General features: G+C 43.6%; 1 protein-coding gene across 8 annotated transcripts in view; it reads left to right on the top strand.

Annotated features, from left to right (window-relative positions):
* SLC4A10 (solute carrier family 4 member 10) overlaps window positions 1-19,183 on the top strand; it is a 165,208-nt gene that overhangs the window by 68,515 nt on the left and 77,510 nt on the right. For all 8 annotated transcript variants that reach the window (XR_011337746.1, XM_069861228.1, XM_069861225.1 and 5 more), the window contains one exon: window positions 5,516-5,662. Coding sequence is in view for 7 of the 8 variants with exons in the window: in XM_069861228.1 (XP_069717329.1) it covers window positions 5,516-5,662 (147 nt within the window). In the remaining variant the exon portion in view is untranslated. The remainder of the gene's footprint in view (window positions 1-5,515; window positions 5,663-19,183) is intronic.

Genomic DNA, 19,183 nt, shown 5'->3' with positions numbered 1-19,183 from the left:
GTCCTGTCCCCTGTCACTTGGGAGAAGAGGCCAGCACCCTCCACTCTACAACCTCCTTCCATGTAGTTGTGGAGAGCAATGAGGTCTCCCCTCAGCCTCCTCTTCTCCAGGCTAAACAACCCCAGCTCTCTCAGCTGTTCCTCATAAGGCCTGTTCTTCAGCCCCTTCACCAGCTTTGTTGCTCTTCTCTGGACTCGCTCCAGAGCCTCAACATCCTTCTTGTGGTGAGGGGCCCAGAACTGAACACAGTATTCGAGGAGAGGTCTCACCAGTGCCGAGAACAGAGGGAGAATAACCTCCCTGGACCTGCTGGTCATGCCGTTTCTGATCCAAGCCAAGATGCCATTGGCTTCTTGGCCACCTGGGCACACTGCTGGCTCATATTCAGTCGGTTGTCAACCAACACCCCCAGGTCCCTCTCCTCCAGGCAGCTTTCTAGACAGACTTCTCCCAGTCTGTAGCACTGCATAGGGTTGTTGTGCCCCAAGTGCAGGACCCGGCATTTGGCCTTGTTAAACCTCATGCCATTGGACTCTGCCCAGCGGTCCAGCCTGTTCAGATCCCTTTGCAGAGCCTCCCGACCCTCCAGCAGATCGACACTTCCACCCAGCTTAGTGTCGTCCGCAAACTTGCTAAGGGTGCATTCGATGCCTTCATCCAGGTCATTGATGAAGACATTGAACAGGGCTGGACCCAGCACTGAGCCCTGGGGAACCCCACTTGTCACTGGCCTCCAGCTGGATTTCACACCATTTACCACCACTCTCTGGGCCCGGCCAGCCAACCAGTTTTCCACCCAGGAGAGTGTGCGCCTGTCCAGGCCAGAGGCTGACAGTTTCCGAAGCAGAATGCTGTGAGAAACTGTGTCAAAGGCTTTGCTGAAGTCCAGGAAGACCACATCCACAGCCTTTCCCTCATCCAGTAGCCGGGTCACTTTGTCATAGAAGGCGATCAGGTTAGTTTGGCAAGACCTGCCTTTTGTGAACCCGTGTTGACTGGGCCTGATCACCCGGTTCTCTTGCATGTGCTTCATGACAGCACTCAAGATCGCCTGTTCCATGACTTTCCCTGGCACTGAGGTCAGACTGACAGGCCTGTAGTTCCCTGGATCCTCCCTGCGACCCTTCCTGTAGATGGGCACAACATCAGCCAGCCTCCAGTCCAGTGGGACTTCCCCACTCAGCCAGGACTGCTGGAAGATGATGGAAAGGGGTTTGGCCAGCACAACCGCCAGCTCCTTCAATACCCTTGGATGAATCCCATCCAGCCCCATAGACTTGTGGGTGTCTAGTCGGGCTAGCAAGGCTCTGACCACCTCCTCTTGGATCATGGGAGCCTCATTTTGCTCCTCTAGCTCCTGGGTTTGTACACAGAGGGAACGACTTTCTTTACAATTAAAGACTGAGGCAAAGAAGGCATTAAGTACCTCAGCCTTTTCCTCATCCCCTGTCACTGTTGTTCCTTCTGCGTCCAATAGGGACTGTATGGTCTCCCTAGTCCTCCTTTTATTATTTATATATTTATAGAAAGGTTTTTTGTTATCTTTCACAGACTTTGCCAATCTGATTTCTAGTTGAGCCTTAGCCCTTCTGATTTTTTCTCTACACAATCTCACTTCCCTCCTGCAGTCCACCCAAGAGGCCTGTCCCCTCCTCCAGAGCCCATAAACCTGTCTCTTCTTCTTGATATCACTCAAGATCTCTCTGTTCAGCCAAGCTGGTTTTCTCCCCTGCCGGCTTTTTTTTCTGGAACATGGGGATGGCTTTCTCCTGAGCTGCTAGGATTTCCTTTTTGAAGAGCTCCCAGCCCTCATGGGCTCCCTTGCCCTTAAGTACAGTCTCCCATGAGACTTTGCCAATCAGCCTTCTGAAGAGTTCAAAGCCTGCCCTCTGGAAATTTAATGCTACTGTCCTGCTAACCACCCTCTTCACTTCACCTAGAACAGAAAACCCTGTCATCTCATGATCGCTTTGTCCTAGGCATCCTCCTACTGCCACATCCATCACAAGTCCTTCTCTGTTCACAAAGAGCAGGTCCAGGAGGGCACCCTCCCTTGTTGGTTCATTCACCAGCTGTGCAAGGAAGTTGTCTTCCACGCACTCCAGGAACCTCCTAGACTGCTTCCTTTCTGCCCTACTGTACTTCCAGCAGATATCAGGAAGATTGAAGTCTCCCACAAGAATGAGAGGCATTGATCTAGAGATTAACCCCAGCTGTTTATAGAAGAGCTCATCAGCTGCTTCTCCTTGGCTGGGTGGTCTGTAACAGACTCCCATCACAAAATCTACCTTCTGGTGGGCTCCTCTGATTTTAACCCACAGACACTCAAAAAAACCATACAGCAGAGCAGAATTATTTTACAATATTAAAGCAATATTCAGGCATTTTAGATGGCATCCTGATGAACTTAAGTGATAAAACATACAAAAAAAAAGCTGTTAAAATTAAATGAAAGAAGTGCCTTGATACAATTTTTTATAAACTGTAAGGAACAGAACTGAATCCTATCAGATAACCTGCAATTGACTTCAGCCAAATTGAAATGATAGATGTTCTGTCTTTTGAAAATTTCATCAGTTTAACCGAGATTTTATAGTAAATATAGATGCTGAAAGTATAAAAATGTCTGGTTTTTTTAAAGGTTTTGAGGACAAAATATACTTTTGTTGATGTAATTTGGAATTTTGCCGTTGATGTCAGTGATGTTCAGGAGCTGTCTGCAACCTGTATTCATGTTATGCTGGGTCAAAAATCTTCTAATAACTGCTTTTGTGCACAACATTAAGATGACAGAGTCTATTTGATTCTTAGGACTTGGTTGTGGTAATGGGAATAAAAGCAAGTCCTCTTTAGATCCTCTTGAAATGCAGAATTCTTGGATGAGTGTTGTTTTGGAAAAATACTTTAGAGTTGTCGCTTGAAGATTCGTGTCATAGTTCTGTTAGAATTTTTTTGTTAAACAGAGTCCATGTTTATTCTGATCTTCAAATTATTTTCGCATTCAAATAATGTAAGACTTTTGGAGGAGGGAATCTGTTGAAGAACTTCATTGGAACAGATGTGGATGCTTCTCTCCAGAGCAACGCAGCAAGGAAGTGTGGTGTTTCTGTCCTGGAGACTGCAGGGGTACATCGTGGTTGGCATTCTGGGCTTGGAAAATTCACCAAGCTCTCTGGAAACCCTTCTTTAATAATGCCTCAGTCAACTTGTATGGCAAAGTGCCTTACCTTCTGGGCACTAATTTATAATCTTCACCATCAAAAGGTTACTTGAAGTAAGGTCACTGCTTTTCTTTGCTTCTGTCATTCACTATGATTTTGCCAGTAATTTAAAATTCATTAATTTTCCTTTTGTTCCCAACTGACCTTTTTTTGCTCCACAGTTGTGCTCTTTTATTAAACCAGAACTTCTGAACTCTTTATTCAGATTTTTTACATTTACTTTTTGCTCTATGTTTTCTATAGAAAGCTATTCCTTTTGTCCTCTCAATTTTTTTTCTATTGCTTGCCTGACCCTTGTTACAATGTGGACCTAGATTCCTCTCTGTGTTTATTGAAATTAAGCCTTGGTAGAACTCTTGGCTTCAGTAGATTCACAGAGAAGCAATAAAAACCATTTTAATTTTTCCTGGTTATCCATTTCATTTTCCAGGTTCCTGTTTTCTTTTCAGTGTGAACTCATTCTATCTGTATAGAGAAAATTGCTATATTCAGACACGTGTGAATGCTGTGCATTTTAGGGCCTGTTTCTCACTTTATGGAATAAAAAACAGTCTGGACTCAAGTCCTATGTATATCCCTGTAAATTAATTGAAGCGTGAACTTGAATCTGCATTTCTTGATGCAGGTACAACCTGAGCATTGAAGTGGCACAAAACTAGGATAAGCATGCCCACTTTCATCACAAAGCAGCAGGAATGTATTAAATTCCTAAATTAAAAAAGCAATCTATTCGCACCTCTGGAAATTATTAGTTGGAGGAACAGTAACCCCGTTCCTTTCCAAATGTTGCTTGATTTTTTTTTTTCTACCCAAGGAAGGGGACAAGTAATGCACTGCATAACTACTGTCACCAGTGTCTTTTTTAATGAATTCTTTTTATAGAATACATTTTTTCTTGTTTCATGTACCACTGATGGCAATACATTTGAAATACACCAAAGGCAGCAATTCTGTTTAAATCATTTCTTGGGCTAAATGTAGTAAGCAAGAAACGAGGTAGCTAAAAATATATAAAAGAATATTTTTCAACTTGTGACCTTTGTGTCCAAAGAATCTTCGTGCTCTGCAATCATAGTCTCCCAAAAATTGATGCCTTTGCTTTCTAGTCTCCTCTACATGAATCAGAGTTGAGGAGTTAACTGGTGTGATGTCCAAAGCCTTTTCTCCAGCTTTTTTAGCTCTGCTTTCTGCAGAGAAATCCTGTCAGCCTTGAATTTCTTTGATGTATTGTGACAAATGTTGTCTTGCTGTATTTTCTGCCCCCGCTGGAGTCTCCATGGGATTAGAGATCACGTGCTACTTTAGTTTAATGTTCTTGACCTTTTTCAGATGATTGACACTGCTGAATGATTACAGCAAAGCAGCAGTTATCCACTAGCTGCGTTATGCTCATTTCAAGAAGAAAATAAATGTTACTTGAGATGAGTAATCTGGACTATGTCTTTCTGCTGAGTAAATGTAGGAGACCTGCCTGTAGTGAGTCATGATTCCTTTTCCATTTGTTCTGTTTTGTGGTACTTTTTGTACATTTCCCATGTGCTGTCCCCTTTCTAAATGTTTTATTGTGCTCTGATTCTGTTAGCCTACATAGCTCAGAGAGCTAAATCTCTTAGGCTTGATCAGCAACATAAAATTCCTCAGGCTTGAAATCTCAATGATGGTGGCAGGCATGGCAACGTGTACCTTCTTATGTGTTTTAAAAAATAAAACGGAAGAAATGAAAGCAGCCTAAGCTACCAGCAATGTGTTTATGATGTGTGTGCATAAAGTTGTGTAGGCATTTTGCTTCCGTAGTGCTTTATTGGGTTTTGTGTCTCTCTTTTTCTTTTCCATTCAGTGAATTTCCCACGAGAATTCTGTCAAGGTTTGGCTTGTAAATAGCAATGAGTTTGTAAAGTTCTTGTGCACATAAAGCAAACAGCAACTTTGCCAAATGTTCCATGCAAAGAGATCCGTGTGCTCTTCATGTTACTGTTCTGGAAGACATTTTACAGAACATCTCGCTGGTTTTAGTGGAAGTTCACACACACAGATGCAAATTTGAAGAAAAAGAAAAATATATCTGGCACTGCCTTGTAACACTGGGATTTTGTCCTGTTTGAAGGGGTTGTATAACTGTGATGCTATAGCATAATTGCTGTTATCAATAATCTTACAAATATTAATATTAGAATAAACAATATTATACAATTACATAATTATAGGAATTATTATACTGTGAATGCTGTTATGGTTATTATTGCTTTCATGTTGCCACAGATCCTTTTGAAAAGGTAACTTTTTTTTACCTACAGGCCATCGAACATTGTTCATTGGAGTTCACGTGCCACTGGGTGGAAGAAAAAGTCACCGACGCCACAGGCACCGTGGACATAAACACAGAAAGAGAGACAGAGAGCGAGATTCAGGGTTAGAGGACGGGAGAGAGTCTCCTCCTTTTGGTAAGATTAATTTTATTTTTGCATAGATCTTTAAATAATAAACATCGGTATGTTTATGGATGCTCTGTCCTGTTACAGCTTGGATATGATTAGCAGCGGGGTTTTGGAGAACTCACAAGCACCTCTCCACTCTCTGCTGGGGAGCCAAGGTTTGTTCCTCCAATGAAGGGCAATTGCCAGTGGCAGTCAATGCATGAGAAATCTCAGTAATTTCTACCAGTGCAGGAGACTGTTTATGAGTTTTCTCATAAGGGTAACTGCCACCACCACTGAGAGGAGGTGAGTGCTTATGGCACCATCTGCCCTCAGTGAAGGCTCTGGAGTAATTTCCCCTGAAGTGTAACATAGAAGAGCTGTGGTTTTACAGTTAGTTTTGTAATAATGTTTATGTTACTCAAGTGCTGCAGTGTTTTATCAGATGTGAACTGCGATCCAGATTGTGTTTGCTGTTTTTCCTATATGACACTGTAATCACAGAATCACAGAATCACTAGGTTGGAAAAGAGCCACAGAATCATAGAGTCCAACCATTCCTATCAAGCACTAAACCATGTCCCTCAGCACCTCATCCACTGTCTTTTAAATACGTCCAGGGATGGTGACTCAACTGCCTCCCTGGGCAGCCTGTTCCACTGTCCAGTGACCCTTTCCGTGAAAAATTTTTTTCTGATGTCAAGCCTGAACCTCTCCTGGCGGAGTTTGAGGCCATTCCCTCTAGTCCTGTCCCCTGTCACTTGGGAGAAGAGGCCAGCTCCCTCCTCTCCACAACCTCCTTTCAGGTAGTTGTAGAGAGTGATAAAGTCTCCCCTCAGCCTCCTCTTCTCCAGGCTAAACAACCCCAGCTCTCTCAGCTGCTCCTCATAAGGCCTGTTCTCCAGCCCTTTCACCACCTTCGTTGCTCTTCCCTGGACTCGCTCCAGAGCCTCAACATCCTTCTTGTGGTGAGGGGCCCAGAACTGAACACAGTATTCGAGCAGCGGTCTCACCAGTGCCGAGAACAGAGGGAGAATAACCTCCCTGGACCTGCTGGTCATGCCGTTTCTGAGCCAAGCCAAGATGCCATTGGCCTTCTTGGCCACCTGGGCACGCTGCTGGCTCATGTTCAGTCGCTGTCAACCAACACCCCCAGGTCCTTCTCCTCTAGGCAGCTTTCTAGCCAGTATTCTCCTAGTCTGGCTAATCTGAGCTCTAGTTGGGCTTTAGCCCTCCTGATTTTTTCTCTGCACAGTATCACTTCCTCCCCGTAGTACACCCAAGACGCCTGTTCCTTCTTCCAAAGCTCATAGACATTCCTCTTCATTTTGGTGTCCCTCAAGATCTCCCTACTCAACCAAGCTGGTTTTTTCCCCACTGGCTCCTTTTCCAGAACATGGGGATGGCTTGCTCCTGAGCTTCTAGGATTTCCTTTTTGAGGAACACCCAGCCCTCATGGGCTCCCTTGTCCTTAAGGACTGTCCCATGGGACTTTGTCAGCCAGCCTTCTGAACAGGCTAATTCTGCTCTCTGGAAGTTTAATGTGACTGTTAAATGTGCAATTGTGAGCTGAGTCTGCTATCTGAGACCTTGAGAGCAAACAGGAAAAAAAACCCTTTCAATAAAATAGAAAACTGCTAAGATTTTCAGTATTTTAAATTAAAAATATTACAGAGAACAGAAAAAGGTAGCAAATAATAAAATAGTCAAGCTTTGTCTCAAAACACATGAGAATATTATTTACTGTCCAAAAATAAGAAGCGTGTGCTGAAATGTCCAAGGCTCTAGGAAGTATTGAAAATATAATGGAAATACAATGGAAGCACAAATAGAAAACAACTTATCCGTGTGGAACAGAAGAATGGTTTTAAATTGTTAAGGACATTTGCTAGTGTAATTTCAGGTTACAGAATACTAATTATAAGACTTTGCTTTAATCCGAAGTTTGTATTGTGTATGTAAAATGCTTTGGAGCAAGTAGATTATAAGTGCTGATGGTTAAGTGTATTGTGAAGAGCTTGAAATACTCAAATCTTTCACAGTGAATTATACTGAGAATGAAACAAAGTCAAGACTTTTTCAAACTTAGTAGGTATGAGTTGTGTTTTCAAGACTGAATAGTAAAGAAAAAATTGGCTGTGGTGGTTCTGTCTGGAACGTATTTCAAATGTATGAAGACCCAATACTATACTGAAACAAATCCCTTGGAAAACAGCAAAGTTCATAAATTATTAAAATAGTTTTCAAAAGGAATGTGCATATATACATGTAATGACAGATTAAAAAGAAATAACTGGAAGTCACAATAGACAGGAAGTGAGAGATCTTAAACTATGAAGCACTGTCTTCTGTTGAGTCATCTGGTTTTACTTAAGTGCCAGTATGCATCACATTTTGGCTGAGAGCTTAGCTCTGTTCTTTCAGCTTCTGGAGACCTAGGTTTGTGTCCTTCCTAATGTCGGAATTAAATAAAAAGAAATTAACTGTCTGAATCTGTCCTTAATAGTCTTTGGCAGTTGTGCATACAATAAAATGCACTGTTCAATGCAATTCTGTATTAAGTGACAATCAGCTTATGTGCACAAGAGCTCAAAGATACAGGCCAGAAAAACGCAAGTCTTCTTTGGATCCAGCATACTGTAGATACTCTTCAAAATGCTTGAGCAATAACAATTCAAAAGGAGCCAAAACCAGAACTACCAAACATTCAGAAAAACCTGGATGTATTCAATTTTTCCACTTTGAAATAATATCTAAGTAGGAAAATTTGAGGGCTTTCTGCCTTTGCTACGTGGCTGCTGGAAATTAGGCCAGAGAACCAGACTTTGACTGAGCTTTGACATCTGTCCATCCATCCAGAAATGTGGCATCCTATAGACAACAGTGAGATGGATTTGCCTAAGGTAAGTCTGATAATTAGACAGTGATGGAGGGGTTAAGCACAGTCAGAGTAGACAGACTAAATTATACAGGGATTAGTCTATAGTCTATATAGACTATATCCACATCCTCGCTTTTACTATGGATTCTCCTTACGGGGGGTTTCAGACAGGTTGTTATGCTACCTGGGGACAAGCATTTCGTTTAGAGTGAATATAAGCATAGTTTTTCTATGCATTATTTACACATAGAGAGCAATGGATACTTCCTGCACTAAATCTGAATCCTCTAAACCTGAATAATGCTTCTTAGCTCTCATTCCCCCATGACCACAAAGTTACAAAAGTACCCAGAGGCTGAAAGAAGTTGCAAGGAAGACAAATGCAGTTCCTACACTCGATGCATAACTTAATATGAGGGACTGTGCTGCCTAAGAGAACAGGTCCAAAATAGTCCCTTAATTTATGAATCATTCTGATTTAATTAAACACGCAGAAGTGCTTAGCTCCCTCTTGCCACATACCCGTTTTAATGCATTTCTGCTGAATAGTAGGAGGCTGTATTCTTGGGAAAAGGGAGAGAGGGAGGGAAAGAAAAAAACATTTTAATGAGCAGGTGCAAGAATAAAGATAGAGAAAATAAGCACTGTGAGACCAGCTGATAGAAAACAGCACTTTGAAGTAAGTCAGAAAACTACATCAGGATTTTTATGATACAAGAGAATAAATTAGCAGTGTTTTGAAGCAGTGAAGTATGAAAGCAGGTATAATAAAAGCCAAGGAAGCAACACCTGAATTACGGACATGCTGGAACAGGTAAAGGCCTGAAATATTCAGACATGAAGTGCTACAGACTGCTTAGTTAACAAAGCATGGGATGAAGCTTTATTTTTTTTTGCTTTAGTTTATAACTGTATAATTTATAACTTCATCTGTGAAGTATCATTAGGTGCAGATCTTGCTATTGCTGCTTCAGGGAGCTGCACAGTGCACATTGTGCTGTGGAGTGGTGCAGGACCCACACAGAATGGACAGGTGCCACCTGGTTCCTATTAGTGAAAAACAATTTGTTACACGGTTTTCTTTCTATCAACATGGCTAGAAAACACCTGTTTTCCATGTAAGGCTCATGGCTGGAGGCTTCCTGGTAATCCGTTTGAATCCTGGCTAGGAAGGCTGTTCCAGCTGCTTTCTGAGGGAATGTTTCTGCAGAGAATAGATATTTCAGAATATTCTGGTGGCAGCTCATAAGCTTCTTTTTCCATCTCCTACTGTCACTTTTCAAAAATAACCTGAATGTTCTCAGTGTGCAGATTCAGAGCTTGTAGATAATAATATGTAGTTAGTGGAACAAAAGAGTAGAGTCCTGTTGTTTGGGTGCACAAATAAGTTACTCAGGTTTTGCTTTTGTTTTCCCCGCACCTGATTCTCGCTGTTAATCTGTCACCTGTGGATGAGATGAGATTGTACAAGATGTTTCCATTTTGCCATAATGATGTGCCTTTGAATTGCATAAGTTGCAATTTACATGGCTTCCTCGTGGAAGTAAAAGGTGGATAGTAAAAATTGTTAGCTAAGTGATTTCAAGATCTAGATTTCCACCATCTTGCTGCATATTTTTTTGGGAGAAAGGGAAAGGTCCAGTGGAAGTATCCATTCTAGTAAAAATGTAGTAATGTTGTTTTCTTTATTGAAGTGGGTTACCACTTGCAGCTGAAATGCTGCTGTAATCGAGGCCCTGGCTTCATGCCTCTTTGAAGCTGTCAGCCCCCATGCTGTTTCTAGCCTAGAGCATCTCCATGGAGCTGTTTGGTGGGAGGGCGGTGTGTGCCAGCCCCAGCGGGCTGCGGGGCCACAGCCTGGCCTGGACCACTCCATCACCTCTGTGAGTTGTGGTGGCACTGGAAGTCTAGTGCAGATTTCCCTTTGGCTGGTAGGTTTGCACTTGATTGGTGTGCACATGGATTTTAGTGGCAATTTTCAGTGGTTTTTACTCTTTTTTTTTTTTTGCCTGTAGCTAGTGAAACAACTCTCTTGTGCTTATAAGTTAAAGATACTTATGTTTCTGTTTTAAAATGGAGTGGAATGGGGGACTTTAGCTTTTAGCGAGGTGTCTCTAAGGACAGGTTTTGTGAGGGTGAACACAACTTTGAAGACTGGGGTTTCACTTCAGTGTCATGTTGTGTCTTCTAGGACTGGACACTGTTAGGGCTGGTGCAAGGTTTGGTTTGTTCTAAAAAATATGACTTCAATAATCTCTAGTTTTAAAGAGGCTTAAATTTGTAATTCATGATATTGGATGTGGCAAGGGAAGCTGAGCAGCCCTGGTGGTGAGCTTAATGGCGCACTGCAGGCATGGATCAGGAGAGGCTCTCTGAAGGGAATGCAAGTGAAAAGGTGAGTTGCAAAGGGGACTTCGCTTGGTTACCAGAGGGGCTCAAAGAAATTACAATGGAAGGACTTACCTGACTAGATTTGGTAGGTAACCTCAAACCTCAAAAGGGTATTAATGAGGTGAATATAATTATTTGTAAAGAGTGTGGCTGTTAAGATAATTCTCCTATCCTGAGCTGTAGGTTTTGTCTGCTGAAGGGTGATTGTGGAAATTTGAATCTCTGGGTAGCTGTGGAACAGATTGCAGCAAATCTGGATTAAGCTAATGTATCATAACTGCAGTTTTAAGAGTCTAGCAAAAAGAAGAGAATTGAACTTTAGGAATGGTCAATGTTGTTAGATCCAAAAGATAAAATTATTTGTCATGGTCTCGAGGTAGTGAAACAATTCATGTTAAGAAAATGCAGAGAGCGCTTCCTGAAAATAAGATTATATGTTTTATGTGTATACTTTAGTAATGTAAATTTCCTTTTAATTTTTACCATATTTTGTAATTTTAAAAAAGTAATTTATGATCCCTAACTTTGCTAATTGCTGAGCTCAAGGGCGAAGTCCAGTCTACACAGGAAGGAGGTTGAGGGAAGAGCCCTCATCCACTACTTCCTTGGTGAGCCCAAGCAGGAGGATGATGAACGTTTGTGTGTGAAATGATCCTCTCTTATGTGAGCTTCTCTAATGTAGATTTTAACTTCATGTTTAGCATGAATATCCCCCTATATCCATCCTTATATCCACTGACCCCAATAGGAAGTATTAGTCTACAAATACTGCCCTTAAATTCAAGTTCTCAACAGGCTTAGAAACACAGAAACCTGTTCTGGCAATTGAGCTAATGGTGTGTTACCAGAAATACAATTTTGCACCCTCTCTAAGAGTTTATCAAGAGCAGAGGACAAAATTTGGACTATGTTTGATATGTATGCAAGGCTGTGTTTCTCCTTGTGCTGTGGCTTGGGGAGATCACGTGCAGCTCTGCCTGATGGGAGGGTGATTTGTCTCTGGAGAAATCCTGGCATGCACTGAAGAGGAGATCTGTATCACTGAATGGTGCAGTGGAGCAGGTTGTTTGCTGGTCTGAATTTATCTGGAGGGACTGAGAATGATCCTGCTTTCTTAGCCCAGCCAACGTCTTGATTTTGCCTTGTTCCGTTAGGCAAGAGGGAGCAGTCCTAACCCACAGTTGTGATTGCACTTTGGGGATATTTTAAATGGGGGACATACTAGTTGTAGTTCTTTTGTGTGTGTGTTCTGCAGGGTGGGACGGTGATGTAGACCACCATTCGCCTCTGCCTGCACTTAGTGTGGTACCAGGGAGCAGCTTTGATGTTGTCCTCTTGGAATTAGGTTATTAGCAGTTCTGGCTTTCAGTTCTGCTGTTTTGGCATGTCTATGCCTGTATCTTGCTTTTGTTTTAGGGATGGTAGCGACTACAAAGAGTCACAGTAGTTAGCAGTATGTTAGGTTGATGCAAGGTTACTTCCTTTTTGTGGTACTGAATCACAATGTGAATTTGTGCTTTCAACAATCATGTATCCACCAGGCCTTAATTTTTGCCCTTTTAACAGTGTAGTGGAGTTACACAACTTTTTAAACCTGGGATGCTCAGACTTTCCATGCATGCAATGCATTTGAGGTATTGGAGTTAGTTTGGATGTCTGTGTGAGTGCTGCATTGATGATATGAGCACAAGCCCAGAGAAACCCAGGTATAAGTGTCTGGCAGGAGGCTCCTGTGGGCTGGTGGATCCACACCAAACAAAAAGCTGCTTCAATTTTTCCTCACTGATAGCTTGTTAGCCAAGCACAGGTGGTGTTTGATGGTCCTCTGCTCCTATGGTGTGACTTTCTGCCCAGTTCGAGCTGGCCCTGGAGGATTTCCTGAACTGGTGATGAGCCTTTTACTTAGGAGACATAGAGTAAACCAGCTAACTAGAACTGCAGGGAACAAAAGAGAAGGTTAGCTATTTCTATTAAAAAAAAGTAGCATTTCACACTCTCCAGATATTTTTGACCTTTTAGACTAAGATTTCTTTGGTCGACAAATACTTAGGTAAGCATTTTTGTACAGAGCCTAGGAAAATGAAAATCTAACCCCAATTTGTATTTGTCCAACATCCTTAATACTTAATTACAGAATCACAGAATCACAGAATAACCAGGTTGGAAGAGACCCACTGGATCACCGAGTCCAACCGTTCCTACCAAACACTAAACCATATCCCTCAGCACCTCGTCCACCCGTGCCTTAAACACCTCCAGGGAAGGTGACTCAACCACCTCCCTGGGCAGCCTGTTCCAGTGCCCAATGACCCTTTCTGTAAAGAATTTTTTCCTAACGTCTAGCCTAAACCTCCCCTGTCGGAGCTTGAGGCCATTCCCTCTTGTCCTGTCCCCTGTCACTTGGGAGAAGAGGCCAGCACCCTCCTCTCTACAACGTCCTTTCAGGTAGTTATAGAGAGCAATGAGGTCACCCCTCAGCCTCCTCTTCTCCAGGCTAAACAACCCCAGCTCTCTCAGCCGCTCCTCATAAGGCCTGTTCTCCAGCCCTTTCACCAGCTTTGTTGCTCTTCTCTGTACTCTCTCCAGAGCCTCAACATCCTTCTTGTGGTGAGGGGCCCAGAACTGAACACAGTATTCGAGGAGCGGTCTCACCAGTGCCGAGTACAGAGGGAGGATAACCTCCCTGGACCTGCTGGTCATGCCGTTTCTGATCCAAGCCAAGATGCCATTGGCCTTCTTGGCCACCTGGGCACACTGCTGGCTCATATTCAGTCGGTTGTCAACCAACACCCCCAGGTCCCTCTCCTCCAGGCAGCTTTCTAGACAGACTTCTCCCAGTCTGTAGCACTGCATAGGGTTGTTGTGCCCCAAGTGAAGGACCCGGCATTTGGCCTTGTTAAACCTCATGCCATTGGACTCTGCCCAGCGGTCCAGCCTGTTCAGATCCCTTTGCAGAGCCTCCCGACCCTCCAGCAGATCGACACTTCCACCCAGCTTAGTGTCGTCCGCAAACTTGCTAAGGGTGCATTCGATGCCTTCATCCAGGTCATTGATGAAGACATTGAACAGGGCTGGACCCAGCACTGAGCCCTGGGGAACCCCACTTGTCACTGGCCTCCAGCTGGATTTCACACCATTTACCACCACTCTCTGGGCCCGGCCAGCCAACCAGTTTTCCACCCAGGAGAGTGTGCGCCTGTCCAGGCCAGAGGCTGACAGTTTCTCAAGCAGAACGCTGTGAGAAACTGTGTCAAAGGCTTTGCTGAAGTCCAGGAAGACCACATCCACAGCCTTTCCCTCATCCAGTAGCCGGGTCACTTTGTCATAGAAGGCGATCAGGTTAGTCTGGCAAGACCTGCCTTTTGTGAACCCATGCTGACTGGGCCTGATCACCCGGTTCTCTTGCATGTGCTTCATGATAGCACTCAAGATCACCTGTTCCATGACTTTCCCTGGCACTGAGGTCAGACTGACAGGCCTGTAGTTTCCTGGGTCCTCCCTGCGGCCCTTTTTGTAGATGGGCACAACATCAGCCTCCAGTCCAGTGGGACTTCCACAGTCTTCCAGGACTGTTGGAAGATGATGGAAAGGGGTTTGGCCAGCACATCCGCCAGCTCCTTCAGTACCCTAGGGTGAATCCCGTCCGGCCCCATAGACTTGTGACTGTCCAGTCGGGCTAGCAAGGCTCTGACCACCTCCTCTTGGATCATGGGAGCCTCATTATGCTCCTCTAGCTCCTGGGTTTGTACACAGGCGGAACGACCCTCCTTACGACTAAAGACTGAGGCAAAGAAGGCATTAAGTACCTCAGCCTTTTCCTCATCCCCTGTTACTGTTGTCCCTTCTGTGTCCAATAGGGACTGTATGGTCTCCCTAGTCCGCCTTTTATTATTTATATATTTGTAGAAAGATTTTTTGTTATCTTTCACTGACTTGGCCAATCCAATTTCTAGCTGAGCCTTAGCCCTTCTGATTTTTTCCCTACACAATCTCACTTCCCTCCTGTAGTCCACCCAAGAGGCCTGTCCCTTCTTCCAGAGGCCATAAACATTTCTTTTCTTCTTGATATCCCTCAAGATCTCTCTATTCAACCAAGCTGGCTTTCTCCCCTGCCGGCTTTTTTTCCGGACCACGGGGATGGCTTTCTCCTGAGCTGCTAGGACCACCCCTTTGAAGAGCTCCCAGCCCTCCTGGGCTCCCTTGCCCTTGAGTACTGTCTCCCATGAGACTTCACCAACCAGCCTGCTGAAGAAATCAAAGTCTGCCCTCTGGAAATTTAATGTTACCGTCTTGCTAACCACCCTCTTCACTTCACCTAGAACAGAAAATTTTATAATCTCATGGTCGCTTAGTCCTAGGCGTCCACCTACCGCCACATCCCCTACAAGGCCTTCTCTGTTCACCAACAGGAGGTCCAGGAGGGCACCTTCCCTGGTTGGTTCATTCACCAACTGTGCAAGGAAGTTATCTCCCACGCACTCCAGGAACCTCCTAGACTGCTTCCTTTCTGCTGTGTTGTACACCCAGCAGATATCAGGCAGATTGAAGTCTCCCACAAGAATGAGAGGCATTGATCTAGAGATTAACCCCAGCTGTTTATAGAAGAGCTCATCAGCTGCTTCTCCTTGGTTGGGTGGTCTGTAACAGACTCCCATCACAAAATCTACCTTCTGGTGGGCTCCTCTGATTTTGACCCACAGGCACTCAACCTCCTCATCTCCACAATCCATCTCAGTGATGTCCAAGTCCTCCCTTACAAAGAGGGCTACCCCACCTCCTCTCCTACCCTTCCTGTCCCGCCTGAAAAGCTTATACCCCACCATAGTCGTACTCCAGTTATATGAGTCGTCCCACCACGTTTCCGTGATGGCAACAACATCATAGGCCCCTTGCCCTACGACAGCTTCCAGCTCTTCCTTCTTATTTCCCATGCTGCGTGCATTGGTGTAAATGCACTTCAGCTGAGCTGCCGAGCCTTCAGCCCTCCTAGAGGGAACAGGGTTCGTTCCCAACTGCCTGGTAACTGGATCAGTTGACACCAGAGTGCCTGCATCTCCCTTAACACCCCGAGGTGTGTTCTCCCCCACTTTTTGTGCGGTGAGGTACTGGTGGTCCTCGCCCGCGCACCCTCTCCCAATCACCAATTCCCCACATCCAGGCTCATTCCTGTCTAGCCTGGGCTCAACCCCCTCCCCCTTCACATCTAGTTTAAAGCTCGATTTATGAGCTTGGCTAGGTTTCTGGCAAGGGCTTTAGCCCCCCTAGGAGACCCATGTGTCCCGCCCTTAGCGAGAAAGCCTGGGGGTGCATGAGCCCCCCCATGATCAAAAAAACCAAAGCCCCTCTCCTCGCACCAGGCTCGGAGCCAGGTATTAATCGAATTCTTCCTCCTGGCTTCCCCCTCCTCTCTATTTAGCATTGGGATGGAGCAGAATACTACTTGTGCCCCAGAGCCCTCCATCACTTTCCCAATTGCCCTGAAGCCATTCTTGATGGCTTTGGCCTTTTTGTTTGTTAGGTCATCATTACCAGTTTGGACTACTATCAAAGGATAGTAGTCCGTCTCGTGAACCAGGGAAGGAAGTTTTCTAGCTACCTCCTTCCCTGATGCACCTGGCAAGCAGCAGACCTCTCTGTGGAGCGGGTCCGGTCTGCAAATGGGTCCCTCCGTTCCTTTTAGGAGGGAGTCCCCTACAACAATCACCCTCCTCTTCTTCTTGATGGAGGATGTTTTTATCTTTTTCTGAGGATGGTGTGGCCTAGGGAAGGATTCTAGGCTGTGGGAGCCACCATCCTCATCCTCAGGGCTGGATTCCACCTGCAGCACCTGATACTTGTTCACCAGGGGGATCTGGGGCTTTGCTGTATGGGTGAGGGGAGTAGGTTTCCTTCCTCTGGCAGGAACTTGCTGCCATTCCCCATCTCTTGTAACCCCAACCTTGCAGCTTGCAGGTGGATGATGTTCGGACACTCCAGCCCCAGCAGGCTGCTGAGTTAGTGAGAGGGCCCTGCTCCACTGGTCAATCTCCCTCTCACACTCCCTGATGGTCCTCAGTCTCTTCACCTCCTCTCTTAGCTCCTTCACCATGTGAAGGAGTTCCCCTTTCATTAGATCTTAGAAATAGCAATAATAATACGAAGGATGGATATTTTTATGCTGACTTTACTACTTGAAGTAGAGATTGACACAGATAATATTCAAGCCAATTTCTGTTTTCCTAGACTTCAAAAAAAAGTGTCCTAGTTTGCAAATATTATGCTTCGACACTGAGGATTAAGTTATCACAGTTTGACAGTCAGCAATTGAAGTATTCTTTCATACTGTTGAATCACATATTACTTATTTCCATATAACACATTAATGACATATTTGGTACTTACCCTATGCATACAGGCCAGATCCATCTGGCATTGCTTACGTGAGTAATGCTGTTAACTCAGTTTTATAAGTAGAACCAACGATTCTGATTTTAAAAAAAAAATTTATTGTGTTCCTATTGTTTTATTCTCTTAGGATTTTGTCCTTGAAATAAAATTATTTTTACTATAAACCAAATAATAACTTTTTTTTTTTTCAGTTTCCAGCTTTCAGAAATTCAAACTGTGGCTTGCATGTTTCGGACACCAATACAAATTATAGCAGCAAAAAAAGATAGCCAGAATCAAGCGGCTTGTTTTAGTGGTGTGTTAACAAGGAGGAACAGAATTTAATACATGTTTTGCCATTTCTATAAATTCCTCACTGCTGTCAGTCAAGTAGCTGTGTGTTATACAGAAGAGCCAGTAAGAAAAATCAAAGCAGTAAGCTATTTCTTTGCTGTTCATCTGACTTCAAGGGATTTCTGACCCTCTGCTTTGCTTCCCATGCAGAGAGCATGCATTTGCATGAGTATAATAACTGTCGTAAAACTGCAGTTCTGCTGCACAGCACTACTCATTACTTAACAGTAGCTGTTGCTGTAAATCAGTTCTAGTGCTGATTTTATCAAGAGTACAGGATGTTCCTGGCAATGCTTGTTCTCAGATTCTCACTGCAGTCCAGCTCTCTTGCAAACTAGCTTCTTTTCCGTGTTCTGTCATTAGGCTTGTGCACTTGTCCTTTGCAACTTCATATCTTGCTGAATTTTCTCCTTCTGGGGAACGGTTTTAACAAGTTGCACGCTTGACTAGAATGTATTTTAAATTTAATTTTGCTATTGCATTTATGTTATCCTTTTTAGAGTGTACCAACATGTAGATGTGAGGAATGGAAAGAGTTTTAAAAATTAGGTAGAAAGAGACTGGAAGGGGGTCTAGAATAGAGGTTGAAGTGGTCTTAAAGGAAAAACAGGGCTGAACAGTGAGAGAGTAATAAAAGAAAGTGTAAAGTGGAGGAGGCTGTTGCTGTTCTTTTATGATTCATCAGAAGTAATTTCTTTCCCCTTAGCTGTCCCCTTGCAGTTCAGTTCTAGAGCTTAGTAATACCTGAGCTTATATCTCTCTCCCTCCTCTGTCATATTTCTTCCTGGGTTTTATTTGCTTGCATTGTGAAGGAGTAAGTAGGCTTGACTGCACTATATCCATATACTCTGTTTAAGCAAATAAACCGCAGGTGAAAACTGTCACTTATTGTTCATGTTTCATTGCTATAGCAAGTTTACTGCTACTGTCAAAAAAACATGTCTTTATTGCTCAATTTAATGCCCTGTATCAGTGACCCATTTAATTGTTTTTGAACAATGCTTTATTGGCTTTTTAACCAGCAGTCAATGAGTGTGATCCTCTCAGTTTTTCCAAATTAGAGAGCTTGAGGATCCTATGCAGTGATGCTCTTCACTTCTAGATGGAAAATACTGTAGTTTGTCTTACAAACATGGTTGTAGAACAGAACCTCATTTAGATGGTGTTCAAGGAATTGCTGAGCTGTTCTGCTGGATAATCAGTTTTTCAGTTGACTGGCAGCTGGGCCCCTATTGGCTCTCACAGAAAACTTTGTTCTCACAAATCTAAAATGCATTAGCAGAAAAAATAACTATGTATTTCTAGAGAGACTGGGTTTCATCCAGAGTTTATTCACTTGAGATTTGCATCTAAATAAGCAAATAGCTTTTTTTTTTAAAGACTTAAAACATTTGAGCTATGAACACTGAATATATATGTGCGTTAAAGTGCTTTGTGAGTTCTGGAAATTTTCTGAGTGATATGAAAAAAGAATAGTATGTCTCCAAAATATATTTAGTGGTCTACTCTGAAAGGTAGAAGAAAGAAAAATAGCTGGTAATAGAAATGTAAAGGGA

The sequence above is a fragment of the Phaenicophaeus curvirostris genome, chromosome 7, assembly GCF_032191515.1.
Source record: "Phaenicophaeus curvirostris isolate KB17595 chromosome 7, BPBGC_Pcur_1.0, whole genome shotgun sequence".
NCBI lineage: Eukaryota > Metazoa > Chordata > Aves > Cuculiformes > Cuculidae > Phaenicophaeus > Phaenicophaeus curvirostris.
This window is presented reverse-complemented; position numbering and strand designations above follow the sequence as displayed.